This window comes from Pseudophryne corroboree, chromosome 9 (genome assembly GCF_028390025.1).
Source record: "Pseudophryne corroboree isolate aPseCor3 chromosome 9, aPseCor3.hap2, whole genome shotgun sequence".
Lineage (NCBI taxonomy): Eukaryota > Metazoa > Chordata > Amphibia > Anura > Myobatrachidae > Pseudophryne > Pseudophryne corroboree.
Window position 1 is genome coordinate 238,345,249 of NC_086452.1, and position 15,747 is coordinate 238,360,995.

The following is a 15,747-nucleotide window of genomic DNA, read 5'->3' on the forward strand; positions in this document are numbered from 1 at the left end:
CATGAATAGACCCCTTACTCAACAATATATGCAATCTTGGTCTACTGTATCCTGGCAGCACCCGAGGCAACTACAGTATCTGTGGCAGAGAAACCCGTTAACTAGCACTCACATCCGAAAATGACACAGTGGTGGATCCAGCAGGGGGACCCCATGCCTACTTACAAATGCTGCTGCTTCGGGAGTCATTGCTGTAATGCCGCCGCTGCTCTGTAAGCTTCCTGGGACCAGTCGTGCTGCTCTCTGAACCCAGCAGCGTAATCCTTAGCAGTCACAGCGCTGCCGGGTTTAGAAAGCAGCGCAGCGGGTGCCGGGAAGCTTACCACAGCAGCGGCGGCATTACAGCAATGACTTCCCGGAGCAGAGGCATTCGTAAGTAGGCATGGGGTCACAGTGTGTTGAATAGGAGGTCTGGGTTACATAGCAGTCAGATGCTGCAATGTTCCCCGGAGCAGTCCCGGCCGCTGCCACTGTCATTTCAGTGGCGGATCCAGCAGGGGAGACATCCAGCAGCAGGGGGACATCAGTGGCGGATCCAGCAGGGGGGACATCAGTGGCGGATCCAGCAGGGAGGACATCCAGCAGCAGGGGGACATTGCCAGCCGATGTGCCGCATCACGTGATGCGGCCGTGAGATAGCGAGCAGGATTTCCTCAGGAGTGCTGGCAGCTTGAAGGTACTGCAGCGCAATGACAAGCAGCTCAGCCGGTCGGGCCGCTTGTCATTGCGGGCTGGTGGGAGGCAGCGGGCCGGGCAGTATTGGTTCGCGGGCCGCATGCGGCCCGCGGGCCGTATTTTGCCCACCCCTACTCTAAACCCTACACAACAGCAATTATTGGTAGATGTCAAAATATTTTAATTCGGAAACAACAGTAACATTTTTGTATAAAAAAAATAGTGTTTTTTTTGTGAAGTGGTAAAAATTACATATTATTGTTTCTTTGCTTTTATTTACATACCTTACTTTAAGGAATTATGTGTAAATATTTTTTCAATAAGTATACAAATGGAGCAGAATTTGCAAAAGTTGAAAATAAAAAGATGGTGATGCTTTTCTTCAACATATGTTTATGTGTGTAGTGCACAAATAAAATGTAGAAAATAAAAAAAATGTATGTGGGTATGTTTTGTTTAACAAAAAAATGTTGGTTGTTAAAAAAAAAAAGTTAGGAAGCTAAATGTCATTCAGCAGATAATACCAAGCAAACTGCTTGTAAAGGTTCTTTTACATTTGCTTCTATCAAATAGTGTGGTTGTCAAACCTCGATTGTTAGTAAGTGTAAACACAAATCGGTTAGTAACATATATTTTCATAATCAACATGTGTTACATAGTTAAACAATACCTTACACATACCTCCCAACATGACCCTCTCCAGGAGGGACAGAATGCTCTGCTCCTGGACTTCCCTCTTAATGTATGATTGCCATCACCTGTGCTGAAACACCTTTCTTATCCATTAACCTGTTCAGCACAGGTGCTTGCAATCATACACTAAGCGAAAAGTCCAGAAGCAGAGCATTGTGTCCCTCCTGGAGAGGGTCATGTTGGGAGGTATGCCTTACCTGTTTCTAAGTTCAAATACAGCTAAATGAAGTGATTTGTGGTCTGAGATGTGAGCTTCTTGAAGTGATTTGTGGTCTGAGATGTGAGCTTCTTCAGCTGGGTGTAATGAAGCAATGATTGCAGTATACATGCAGCCTACAACTGAGGTCAGCTTGTGCATTTTTAAGGTAGACCTGTAGTCACTCAGAAACTGCACATCAGAAATGTGCGATCTGTTGTAAAAATTGCGAATGCACTGCCCACCGACCATCAGCATACACCCACAACACGCCCCGCAACACGCCCCTGATCATAGTTTTTGCAAGTCCAGCCCTTTAGTACGCCCCCTACAAGCCTACTTTTCGTAGTGCATACGCAGTTTTTGCTATTTAAGTTGCAGAATTTGTGTTTTTACGCTTTTTTTGCTAATTTTGATGATTTGCGATCCTTGCTGAATTAGGCCCTTAATCAATAGATTTATCAACCTGTGCATGGTTAAAAAAATTTTTAAACATGTGAGATCTTGGGGCATGCAATCTCAGAGGTGAAAAATGTAAAAAGTATGCTGCATACAGTATGTTCAAAGTTCAAATATTCTTGCCAATATAGGTGCAGTTTTATTTTACAAAAGTGGCAGGTAAAAGGTAAAAAATAATATTCTTCATTTTTCATTACAGATATGCTAAAGGCTACCCTCCAAATTCACCATATATAGGAAGCTCACCTACATTTTGTCACCTATTGCAAGAAAAAGTCCCATTTTGCTGTCTACGATTAGACAAGGTATCGGTCTTATATCAAATTATATCATAACTGGACATGGAGCTCTGCCTCACACACACGAACTATGGACACATTTACACTAATCACAGTTTACACACCACCTACTCTCATACAGTAACTCATACACCTATAAACAGACATACAGTATATGCTGCAAAAACTTCTCTCTGAGGGGTAAATTTACTAAGAATTATGTTTTTTGACACTTTTGGCTGAGATTAAACATGGTGGTGATCGATTAGAAATGGGTGTGTTTTCAAAAACAATTACAGGAATTTACTATACTCCTGCGTTTTAGATTATCATGTTTTCCAGTGGTGTATGCATTGGTATTTGCAAGCAACTGTATGTTTCAGTCAAGAATGACCAAGTACTGCTGTAAACTGGATGGTTTTGGATTCGGCCTATGTTTTACAAATTGTGCCCGTATGCGGGTCCATGTTTGCAAAATATGGGAGTAAACGGAGGCTACTTTCAATCACTTTTCATTGGTATAAAGTGTCACATATGCCAGTGAAATGCCAGAGCCTTGAAATAACACCAAACCATCAGAACCTCGTTTGTTTCGTTAGTGGAGTTGGATGGAGAGTGCAGGCAAGTTGGCGTGTTGGTTGGAGTTTTATTTTGTGAGTTCTATGTGCTGATATTTAGGTGTAAGTAGACTTGTGATCTTTGATGTCTTCTGCTTTAATAGTTTGTCTTGTTTTTCTGTCATTGTCATGCTTTATAAAAGTCTCTTGTCAGTGTTTCTGTGTGTGTGTGTGTGTGTGTGTCTGTGGAATGTGTACTGTTAGTGTGGTGGAGGAGTGTGTTTGTCTTTATTTGTCTCTGTTCTTTGTTAGTTTTGTGGTGAGAATGTTAGGGGTAGAGGGTAATGAGATGGAGGTGGTGGCAGCCCAGGAGCCCAAGTCCTCTAATGAGGATACATGTAGTGGCAACCAGCCTGTGCAGTGCACCAGGACTAAGATTGGCCACAATGTTAAATTCTCCTTTGCGGAGAATATAGCCCCGGTACAGGAGATCACGAATCACCACTGGCAACTATTTGGCTATGTCTACACTCAGCCATTTCTGTTATGTCTGCTGCTTAATGCAGCTCTATAATTCTCCCCATTAATTTGATAACTGCTACTATTTCCTCTGAATGTTCTGTGGCACATATATAACTATTTTTCTAAATTTCCATATAAACACTGATGTATGTCCATGCAGCCTCTTTAGATACTCCTTGCTCTGCTCTTTCTTTTTTTTCTGACAGTTTATACATGCCACTTCCATACAGTACTCCCTCCCGGCTATGCACTTATCTCTTGCTTCAATTGAGCCATCCTACAGTATCTCTTGCTTCTCTGACTCCCAAACCTCTCTCTCCAACTCCATCAATTTGCTAACTTCTGCTTATGCCAGTCACTGGCTACAACTACATTAAACCTGCACTTAGCTGCCTGGTATTCCTTCTTCTGCTTATTCTACTTGTACTGTTGTCTTATATCTGCTGTATTTATCTCCATTGTCTATACACCCCAAACATTATCATTTCCTCCGATGTTCCATCAGTATTTCTTCCTGCACACATACTGAACTAATGTTTCCATGCACTCAGTTGCTTTCCTTCTCCCTCTCATGTCATTTAGCTGGAGATATCATAATTTACTCTTGTGTCACTTCTGCTTTAGGGTTGTCAACATAACTATTATGAAGACGCAAAAGCTTATGATTTTAAGAATAAAATCATCATTGTTGCAGCTGAGACAGCAGGAAATGGTCTTTACAACTTCATTGTTCCACTTAGAGCTTATTACAGACCAAAGAAGGAGCTTAACCCAATTATATTACTTCTGGATAATCCGTAAGTGCTGAGTACTGACAATTTACATACGTGTGCATACAGTATGTTTGTGCGCTAATGCTATAAAGTACAGATGTGTCCTCAACTCCTCATACATCTTTGCTGCAGTCACGACAAATGGTCCCTCTTCACACGTCAGGTCCCGTGAGGTTCTGCTAGTGTCAACATCTTTTTTGATTCTTCTTTGCCAAAAATGTGTCTTAGTCTCAACGGAATGTGACCAGGATGCACCAGGCAACTGTGCTGATTAATTTGATATGCGACACTTGCATATGTATGTGTGACTGAGCCTGTATATGAAATGCTACAATGCTGCAGCTATGGCTTTTTGCCAGGTTTTATTTTTTTCATATTTCATTGTGACTCATATACAGACTCAGTCGCACACAGATATACAAGTTCCACATATCAAATTAATCAGCAGAGGCTCCTGGTATGTCCTAGGTGCATGCTGTTGCGAGTAAGAGAAATTTTCTTCATAAAAAGACACAATGCTAGCAAAGTTGTATGGGACCTGTCAGCTCACTCACGCTGGTCATCTCTGTCCACACTGAGTATTGAAGCTAGGTGCATAAGGTCATCTGTAGTTTTTAGCAATGACTACATTTCATATAGTATTATATTAAAGAACTGATTTATCAACACATTTTATCATATGCAACAAGTTTTAAAACTCATTGCAGATGATAAATAGTGTTTCAAACAATCAGCTCCCAACTGTCATGTATTTGAAAAAATCCCGAAGCTCCATAAAAATCATCATTGCTTCTCAAAATAATATTACCATTTAAAAAACCCAGTAAAACTACTTGATCCAATGCTGTCAGCCAACTCATTCTCTTCAATTCAGATTTCAGCTATTAACTGTATAGAGCTATTTTTAGTTGGAATGTGTTTAGAATCCATGAGGTCAGGATGCCAGCGGTCATGTGACCGATGCCGGAATCCCGACACCACTCGGCTACAAGCCTATTAGTTTTATGGTGGTCATTCCGAGTTGATCGCTAGCTGAAAATGTTCGCTGCGCAACGATTATGCAAAAAAACGGCACTTCTGCGCATGCATATGTGGCACAATGTGCACGCGCGACGTACTTTCACAATGGGCGATGTCGTTTCACACAAGGTCTAGGGATGCATTTCAGTTGCACTGGCTGCTGCAGAGTGATTGACATGAAGAGGGCGTTTCTGGGTGTCAACTGACCATTTTCAGGGAGTGTTTGGAAAAACACAGGCGTGCCAGGAAAAATGCAGGCGTGGCTGGGTGAACGCAGGGCGTGTTTGTGACGTCAAATCTGGAACTGAATAGTCTGAAGTGATCGCAAGCGCTGAGTAGGTATGAAGCTACTCTAAAACTGCACAATTTATTTTTGTAGCCGTTCTGCGATGGAAGCGATTGTACTATTGCAAAGCTAATATACACTCCCAGAGGGCGGCAGTTTAGCATTTGCATGGCAGGGAAAAACTGCTAGCGAGCGATCAACTCGGAATGACCCCCTATTTACGCTATGATCATGGAAGAATGAGTCCTGAAGGGCAGATGTTTCTCCCAAGCCATAGGGTAACAGCATCATGAAGCCAAAGTAATAAGTGGACATTTACCCATAACAACCAATGAGAAAATTGCTTTTAATAGTCCAATATTCAAAGTTAGTAGAGCTATGTTATTTCATGAGTGTAAAAACAAATTACAACACTATAAATTGGAGGGTTCTGCGCACTGAGTGTCTTAAGTCTACAGCTAGCCGGGGTGTGCTGCTCGTTCTGATGGGTGTTCCAACCCACCTATACGTAAATGGAGATGCTTAGTGGATATACCACAATAGAACTGCGTTCAACCCCTAAGGTGTGTGTTTAGCTAATGAATAGGTAGAATGCACATCAGATTTTTTTCAACACCAGTAATTACATTACCGCTTTTGCACCGCTGGAGGAAAATGTACCTTTGGAAAAGTCCTTCAATTTGGGGTTGGTACCGTGGTCCTAGGTCCTCGCCAGAATGCTAGGACCTGCAGCGAAACACGTTAGTTGTCATCTCTATCACCGACTACGTGCTGCGATATCAGTGCCCGGACCAGACTGGACTCTTACAACAATTACTTTGGTGGATGGACTCAACCTCAGGTTAACTTGTGACCTATTTCGCAAGAAAGGCTCCGCATTCTGGTGAGGACCTAGGACCACGGTACCAACCCCTAATTGAAGGACCTTTCCAAAGGGACCTTTTCCTCCAGCGGTGCAAAAGTGGTAATGTAATTACTGGGACTGTGCCATCAGCTCCTAAAAACATCAATTTCCACACCAATTGTTGTCCAGTTATTATTAAAAGGAACGGACATTACTTATTGAAAAGCTCTGTTGGTGAATGTGCTGATTTTACCAGTGTTTTATCAGAGTATTTTAATAAATGTTGTAAATTCCCTTTCATCCAATCCATCTTTTTGTTTATTGGTAACCACACATTAGCGCTGCTATTTTTCTATTGTTTTAATATTTCATGAGTGTGTGTATTATCACAATGCACTTATGAATGCTATAAAGTTGCCATATTGGTGTTTGTACTAAAGCAAACCCATTCTTTATTGCTTCCAAACTTGAAGATAGTTATTTTTATTGAGAGTATAGGTGTCAGAGCAATGAGTTATTGGTAAGAGTATAGCATAATTATATCAGTATGTAAAACTAATTTCAGATAAATATGTTGTACATTTTGTTTGCATTTGCAAATTGTTTTGGTACCTGTAATTTACCGCTCTGTGTAAATAGTGAAGAGTTGGAGAGCTGTGCTTCTTTGAGAATTTCCAGTGTATAAATGGAGGGACTACAAAATATTGTAATCAAGAGACCTAATAAACAGCCTGCACATATTTCCCTTTTAAAATGCATCTCTAAGAGATGTATTCATTCCATTTCAAAAGATTTTTTCCTAGGGATCCTTAATGGCCTTTTATGAAATGCAGCCATTTGTGTAATAGCTATGCAAAGAATTGCTTTAAACATAGTGTCAGCCACAGAAAATGACACACACAGTGTCTATGCATATTACTGTGTTTGGAACACATTTCCTTTGCTGTCACCGTTTCCATGTGCGTTCCAGTAATGATGGTATGAAAATGCAGCCAGAAATAATGTGTCTGTTAAACATAATATTTCTTCCTTTTCAATTTACCTAATGTCAAAAAAATGAAAACATGAGTCAGAGACTGTTCCATTAGATGCATTTGACACTGCTCTTCTCTGATGTACTGTTTGTGATTAGTGGGCTGTCAGCGTATGTGTGTTGATGTGTCTATGGGCAATCACGTGTTTTAAGTGTATATACTGTGTGTATGTATATATATATATATATATATATATATATATTTATTTATTCTTTCCAATAAGCACTACTGTAAGTACATATATTTCTGTCAATAGCTCATTCACCTCAACCACATATAGCTGCCTCTGCTTCCAAATCTGTTGTATGACATGCCTTGTTTAACAGAGGAAACCCCCCGTGAGGCAGGCAGCTTGTATACAGTTTCAGTCTACAGGGTAATACCATCAGCATAGCAGGAGAAACTATTCATCTTGGGACTATTACAGTCAGTGACATATATGTCATAATGTGGTACTGTTACATTATTCCCTTTGACAGAATGGCCTCTAGTAAAGCACAGAATGAAGACACTGAAAGCACATTCAGCAGAGGCAACACGGGGTCTGGTGACACCTGGTGGGCACTTCATCCCCCCCTCACGTGCCTCCGGCACTCATGATGCAAAAGGGGAGGTTACCCCTCCCTCCCCTAAAGGGGGCGTGTCCCCTCCAGAACTCCCAATTGCATCACTCCAGGGATGTGCCCAGCATTAGCAGAGATGCTGGGCTGCCCCCGAAGTCTAGTGCCTGCATTGCCGGCTCCTCCTCTGTAACAGGAGCGGAGTGCTGCAGGACAATGTCACACTGCAGCAAGCGGCTCCTGTCACTGCGGAGCTGCTGGCATTTTAGTGTCATCCCCTCTGAGAGTGAAACCCAGGTGCAGCCCGCACCCCATAGTGATGCCACTGCATACAGATGTGTTCTCATAAACTTGGTCTTCAGTTGTACCAAAGTCAGACCTGACCCCCCATTGGCGCATCAGGTCCTGAACAACTTAGTGTGGTGATCGTCTTATTCGTTCAAAATGTGAATCTATTCTGCACAAGAACAGAAGGGACACAACTAGTTGTACTGATCAATCTGATGTGTGACATTTGTTCATCTGTATGCAAATGAGTCTGAATCAATACACCTCAATTGTTTCTCACTCAAAGTTCCATTGTGCTTCATCTGCTAATTTGTATGTATTTAGAACCATAGGTGCCGATTTATATTTTTGCTGGTGGGTGCTTGGCGGGAGGCGGTGGTGGGAATGAATGGGCGGCCGCGGCAGTGACTAATGCCCATTACAGATTATGCAACACACCATAATGCCCATTACATGTTATGCAACACACTGTCATGCCATTACACATTATGCCACACACCGTAATGCCCATTACACAATATGCCACACACCATAATGCCCATCACACAATATGCCACACACTGTAATGCCTATTACACAATATACCACACACCGTAATGCCTATTACACAATATGCCACACCATAATGCCCATTACGCAATATGCCACACACCGTTATGGCTATCACACAATATGCCACACCATAATGCCCATTACGCAATATGCCACACACCGTAATGTCTATTACACAATATGCCACACACCGTAATGTCTATTACACAATATGTCACACAACGTAATGTCTATTATACATTATGCTATACACCATAATGCCCATTATGCAATATGCCACACTCTGTAATGTCTATTACACATTATGCCACACATCATAATGTCTATTACATGTTATGCTACATACCGTAACACCCATTATGCCACACACTGTAATGCCAATTACATATAATGATATACACAGTTATGGCACTGACACCATTTTATGCCCACACACAATAATGCCACTTACATTGGAAGGGGTCTCCTGTGCATTGCCAGGGGTTTCATGCGTGCTGCTAGGGGTCTCCTGTGCATTGCCAGGGGTTTCATGCGTGTTGCTAGGGGTCTCCTGTGCGTTGCCAGGGGTTTCCTGCATGTTGCCAGGTATCTCCTGGCTGCTGCCCCAGTAAAGGTAGGGAGGGTGGGTGCGGGTATCAGTGGTTGCTGCTAGCCCCTGCAGCCCCCGCAGTAGATTTAAGAAGCCATAGTAGTGTAAAAAAATACCCTCTTAAATTGCTCACTAACGAAGAGACAGTCGCTAGAGGTCAAATGTGACCTCTAGCGTCTGTCTCCTCCTCGGTGGCAGACATTTTTAGTTGCTTTTTTACATTGCTGTGGTGCAGAAGCACTTCTTCAGCCCCCAGCACATCTTATTATACTGCGGGGGCTGCGGGGGCAGCAGTGGCTAGCTCTACTGGGTCAGCAGCTGGTTCCATGGGTGCTCCTCGTGGTCCGTGGGTGCTCGGGCCTGGGAGCACCCATGGAATCGGCGCCTATTTTTAGAACAAATTCCTATGTGGGTAAAGTTGCAGCCTGGCATCTGCAGTACACTATGGGGGTAATTCAGACCTGATTATTGCTGTGCGTATGCACCGCAATGCGCAGACACGATGGTCTGAAATGCCGGGAAGCGCCGGGCAGCGACGAGATGGTGCGAAAAATCCAAATGCACTGACGATCGCAAGAAGATTGACAGAAAGAGGGCAGTTGTTGGTGGCAACTGACCGTTTCTAGGGTGTGTCCGGAAAAATGCAGGAGGGACCCGGCGTTTTGTGGGAGGATTTGTGACGTCAGCTCTGGCCCTGATCATCGCAGCAGCTGAGTAAGTCCTGGGCTGTTCAAAAAACACACCCTAGCGCTCAGGTCTGAATTACCCCCTATGAGTGATATTTTGCTGCGTCTGCAATACGAGAAAGATGCAAAATGTAAGCGGTGCACCTGAGTCACTCCATTCATCTCGCAACATATAACATCTTGAGTGTAAACTGTAAAGAAATGTCAGCATTGGTGAGCAATAAAAGTCCCCCACAATGCAGCTATAGTTGTGTATAGGAGTAAGCATCCAATTTACTCAAGAATACATAGGAAAAGAAGTAATACAAAATTAATAAGTGCTAGGAGGAATGACACGTTCAACCCTATATAGTGATAGAAGAATATCAATCGACAATCACTCGTAAGAAGGCACAGTTCCTGTCAAATGAGATCACAGCAGCAAACAATAGGCCAGCTCAGCTTTTCCGCACAGTGGAGATGCTTTGCAAGCCAGCATGCCTGCAGACTGATGAGACCCTCTCCCAGGCAAGATGCAACGAGTTTGCAAACTTCTTTGCAGATAAAATATCCACCATCCGGGCTGGAATCTCCACAGTGCCATCAAAGGAGTGCCAAACAACAAAGCCTGCCAATATAAGCTACCTGCCTTCATGGACCAGCTTTGACCCAGTGGATGTAAAGGACACTGCTGAAATTGCTCGAATTTTGCGTCCCACCACCTGTGATCTGGACCCAGCCTCAACCAAGCTTCTAATAGGTTGTTTGGATATAATTGGTCCTGTCTTTACAAAAATTGTTCAATGCTCTTTGCAGACAGGCATTTTTCCTGGTCCCCTAAAGGAAGCAATTGTTAGACCGCTTCTTAAAAAACCTAATTTAGATCCCGACTGCATGACCAACTACAGACCGGTATCGAACCTTCCTTTCCTAGGAAAGGTTATTGAGAAAGTCGTTGCAAATCAACTGGAAACCCGCCTGACAACCCATGATATTTATGATCCATTTCAATCAGGATTCAGGAGAAGACATAGCACTGAAACAGCCCTGGTGTGTGTGTTAAATGATCTTCTGATGGCAAAAGACAGAGGTGACTGTTCAATATTAATCCTTCTGGATCTCTCGGCAGCATTTGATACCGTGGACCATGGGCTTCTGATTGAGCGACTGATACATTTCTGTGGTCTGGATGGCACAGTCCTAAGCTGGTTCAAATCATTTCTTACAGGCAGGTCACAGAGAGTATCATCTAGATTATACTCATCACCACCAGTGCCATTGCCATGTGGTGTCCCACAAGGTTCTATACTATCCCCCATGCTTTTTGCAGTATACATGCTCCCATTGGGTGAAATAATCAGGCGCCATGGCCTGGTCTACCACTGCTATGCAGATGATACACAACTGTACTTGTCCTTTGCTCCGGGCACTAATAACCCAATAGCAACCCTAAATGGCTGTCTAGCTGAACTACAGGAGTGGATGAGCGTCAGTTGGCTGCGACTGAACCCGGATAAAACAGAGGTCCTTTTGATACGACCGCAACATCAAAGAACAAGACTGCAGCATAGCCAACCAACTGGACTTACACTGGGGGATTCAGAATTACAGACCAGTGATCGTGTGCGGGATCTTGGCGTTGTCCTGGATGGTGGCTTGACACTTAAACATCAGATATCAGCCACAATCAAATCCTCATTCTTTCACCTGAGGAACATAGCCAGAATCAAGCACTTAATTCCCTCAGATGACATGCCAAAAGTCATACATGCATTTGTATCATCTCGTTTAGACTACTGTAATGCCCTCTACCTTGGTCTACCAGCAAAAGAATTGCAACGCTTACAGCTGGTGCAAAACACAGCTGCCAGGCTATTAACCAACCAGCCCCGTTCTAGCCACATAACACCCATCCTCTACTCCCTTCACTGGCTGCCTGTAAGATGGCGAATCATCTTCAAGATTGGCTTACTGAGTTTCAAAGCATTACATGACCATGGCCCAAGGTACCTGAAACAGCTTCTGACCCCATACTGCCCCACTCGATTACTGCGATCTGTAGATGAAGGACTTTTAGCAGTACCTAGAATCTACCGTAATTCATCTGGGGGTCGAGCTTTTAGTCATGCGGCTCCGACTCTATGGAACTCACTTCCCCGCACAGTGCGAGAGGCCCCAACTATAGAATCCTTCAAAAGTAGACTCAAGACTTTTCTGTTTACTAAAGCATTTCCATAGTGTCCCTTTTAGTATCTTCATGCTTCTGTATTTTATGAAAATGTACTTCATTATTTTCTGTACTATATTATGCTATGTATCTGTTAAGCGCCTTGAGTCCTATTGGAGAAAGAGCGCTATATAAATAAAATTATTATTATTATTATAGTTCACACTGCAAACCACAATTGCTTTATGAGAAGAAACAAATAGAGGTTTACTAGAAGGTAATTAAGGTATAGAGAAACTCATAGAAACATAGAAACATAGAATTTGTCGGCAGATAAGAACCACTTGGCCCATCTAGTCTGCCCCCTTTTTTTTTTTTTACATTATTTTTATCTCTAACCTTATTTGATCCTTATTTCTTTGTAAGGATATCCTTATGTCTATCCCATGCATGTTTAAATTGCTCTACTGTCTTAGCCTCTACCACCTCTGATGGGAGGCTATTCCACTTGTCCTCTACCCTTTTTGTGAAATAATTTTTCCGCAAAATTCCCCTGAACCTTCCCCCCTCCAGCCTCAGTGCATGTCCTCGTGTCCTATTGCTTCTCTTCATTTGGAGAATGTTTCCCTCCTGGACTTTGTTAAAACCCTTGATATATTTGAAAGTTTCTATCATGTCCCCCCTTTCCCTTCTCTGCTCCAAACTATACATATTGAGATTTCTTAGTCTTTCTGGGTATGTTTTGTGATGTAGGCCATGCACCATTTTAGTTGCCCTTCTTTGTACAGTTTCTAATGTATTAATATCCTTTTGAAGATATGGCCTCCAGTACTGAATACAGTATTCTAGATGAGGCAGTACCAATGACCTATACAGTGGCATTATTACTTCTTTCTTTCTGCTGCTGATTCCTCTCCCAATGCAGCCAAGCATCTGACTAGCCTTCCTGGAATCGTCTTTGTTCATACGATTCCAAAATATTACATGTAAAAGACAAAAAAAAACATAATAGTGCAGACCATCATATATAAATGAATTATTAATTCACGATGTCCACTTACAAATAAGTGATTGGTATCAGCATAATGGTTATCCCACAATGGCAAAGCAGCATAGGTTTGTTGTAGTAGTTCAGATGGCAGGGAACACCTTTTCATATATATTCCAGAATGTTGTGAAGAATACCATAAAAAACAAAATACAAGCAAATAGTGCAAATAGGTAAAAACAAAAGGATTTTTAATACAGATCTCCACTTACAAACAAGTGTTTGAAACCTAGCATATTAGATCCCTCAAAGGCAAACAGCAAGGGTCGCTCCTGGTAGTCCAAAGATGGTCCAAGGAAACAACAGTTACCCACTTCCAGATAGTGAGTAAAGTCCAGCAGCATACCCCAGAGTTCAGCAAGTTGAGAAGGCGTCCAGAGCCACGCTAAACGCGTTTCAGACTGATGTCCTTCCTCACAGGCTCACAGAACCATCCTTTTATAACCCCTATTATGAGTCACAAAAGGTGTCCTTGTTCTTCGGCATCAGCATTATCCTCTGACCGTGCGTGCGTGACAAAACCAGAAACCGGAAGTCACGCAATGCTTGCTTTCCATTCAATAGGAAGTGGTCATCAAGCATTCCAAAGTCCGTCTTCCATACTGTAGTCCCAGAAATTATTCTAATGTGGAGCTTTGCTTTATTGTAAACAAAAGTTGTCAAAGTGATGTCCACAGAAGCTGGGAATAGATAGAAATGTCCTTTTGAGGTCAGGGGGCACAACTCATCCAATTTATATATGAAAAAACATAGTAATAATAATACAATAAAAACATTAAGGAAAAATTCCATGGTAAACATAATAAAGAGTCCTTACACAGATATAGAGTACTATAAAGAAAGTGCATAAGTAACATGAATTGAATATATTAAAACATATAATTTATAATAAAAGAGGCGTCCGTACATATATACAAAGTGCTATAGAGAAAGTGCATAGACAGCATAAATCAAGGGAATGAAAAGGATATTAAAATTATAATTCGAGGAAGAGGCAGCATTATTTACCATAAACCAAGTTTATACTCAAAACAAATTTCTATTAAAAAAAGATTTATGGTTAAAAACCTTTTATGTTAAAAGCGTTTTAATTCAAAATCAAACATTGAGCCCCTTGGGTACAACAAGGGTCCCCAAATGATGAATCCATCACATCTCCGATTGAGATAGCCGCTTCTCAATATCATGGCTTCTCCATTTCGGCAGGATCTGTTAAATTCCCCAAAAAAATATTTATATAACATTCCCTTGATTCATCACATAATTTAAAGTGAGCAGAAAAATTGTGTGTATCTAGGGAATTACGGATATTATAAATATGTTCAGCTGCTCTAACTTTTAGCTGTCTAGAAATCTGAATCAGTATCTTCTGCCATTTTCAAACCTCCATCTATATTTTATCCCACTCATTTGAAAGGAAGCTTTCTGGAGTGTTTCAATAAGGTTGTTTATGAGAAAATTAGTAAAATAACACAAAAGAGTTAGAAAACAAAACACACTAACAAAAATAAAAATCTTAATTTGTCTAAAAAGGAGTTTTGTGCTTTAAAAACTCTTAAAGACGATAAATCTGTGGTTATAAAACCAGCAGATAAGGGTGGGGATGTGGTCCTATTGAAAAGGGAGGCATATATAGAGGAGATTCTTAAACAGTTGGGTGATGGTGTTACATATAGAAAACTGAAAAGTGACCCCACCATAAGGATTAGTAAAGCACTTTTGGAATTAACTCCGGATGCTTTAAAAAAAATTAATTACTAAGAAAGAACTTGATTTTTTGAATATAAAAGATCCATCTATCCCTACTATATACGTGCTCCCAAAAATACATAAGGATCCCACAAAAACCAGTCTTTGTTTACAGAAAGGCACTCTCTTTAAAGGATCATTTGGTTAAAAGTAGCCTTGAAAATGAAATAAGACAGAGCGTGAGAACAAAAGGCTTCCATCGTTGTGGGGATTGCCTCATGTGAAGACTGTCAGAATGAAGGAGAGAAAATTGTGAGTTTTCATGTAAGGAACAAGACTCATTTGATTAATGAGTTTATTACCTGTCACTCCAAGAATGTGATATATTTGTTGGAGTGCAATTGTGGTTTATTTTATGTGGGTAAGACCACTACACAGCTAAAATTTAGAGCAGTTGAACATATTTATAATATCCATAAGTCCCTAGATACACACAATGGGGTAAATTTACTAAAATGGCAGTTCTATCTAAGATGGGATGTTGCCCATAGCAACCAATCAGATTCTACTTCTCATTTATCTAGCACCTTCTAGAAGATAATACCTGAAATCTGATTGGTTGATATGTGCAAAATCCCATCTTAAATAAAACTCCCATCTTAGTAAATTTACCCCAATGTTTCTGCTCACTTTAAATTATGTCATGTATCAAGAGAATGTTATATAAAAAAATTGTGGGAATTCAACAGATCCTCGTGAAATGGAGAAGCCGTGATATGGAGAAGCAGCTATCTCAATCGGACATGTGATGGAGTCATCATTTGGGGACCCTTGTACCCAAGGGGCTCAATG

At 41.5% G+C, this 15,747-nt stretch overlaps 1 protein-coding gene across 2 annotated transcripts in view; it reads left to right on the top strand.

Moving 5' to 3' along the window:
* The window catches only part of LOC134957937 (potassium channel subfamily T member 2), a 1,656,739-nt gene that overhangs the window by 1,393,566 nt on the left and 247,426 nt on the right, over window positions 1-15,747 (top strand). For both annotated transcript variants that reach the window (XM_063940188.1, XM_063940189.1), the window contains exons 18-19: window positions 2,223-2,328; window positions 4,005-4,177. In XM_063940188.1, coding sequence (XP_063796258.1) covers window positions 2,223-2,328; window positions 4,005-4,177 — 279 coding nt within the window. The remainder of the gene's footprint in view (window positions 1-2,222; window positions 2,329-4,004; window positions 4,178-15,747) is intronic.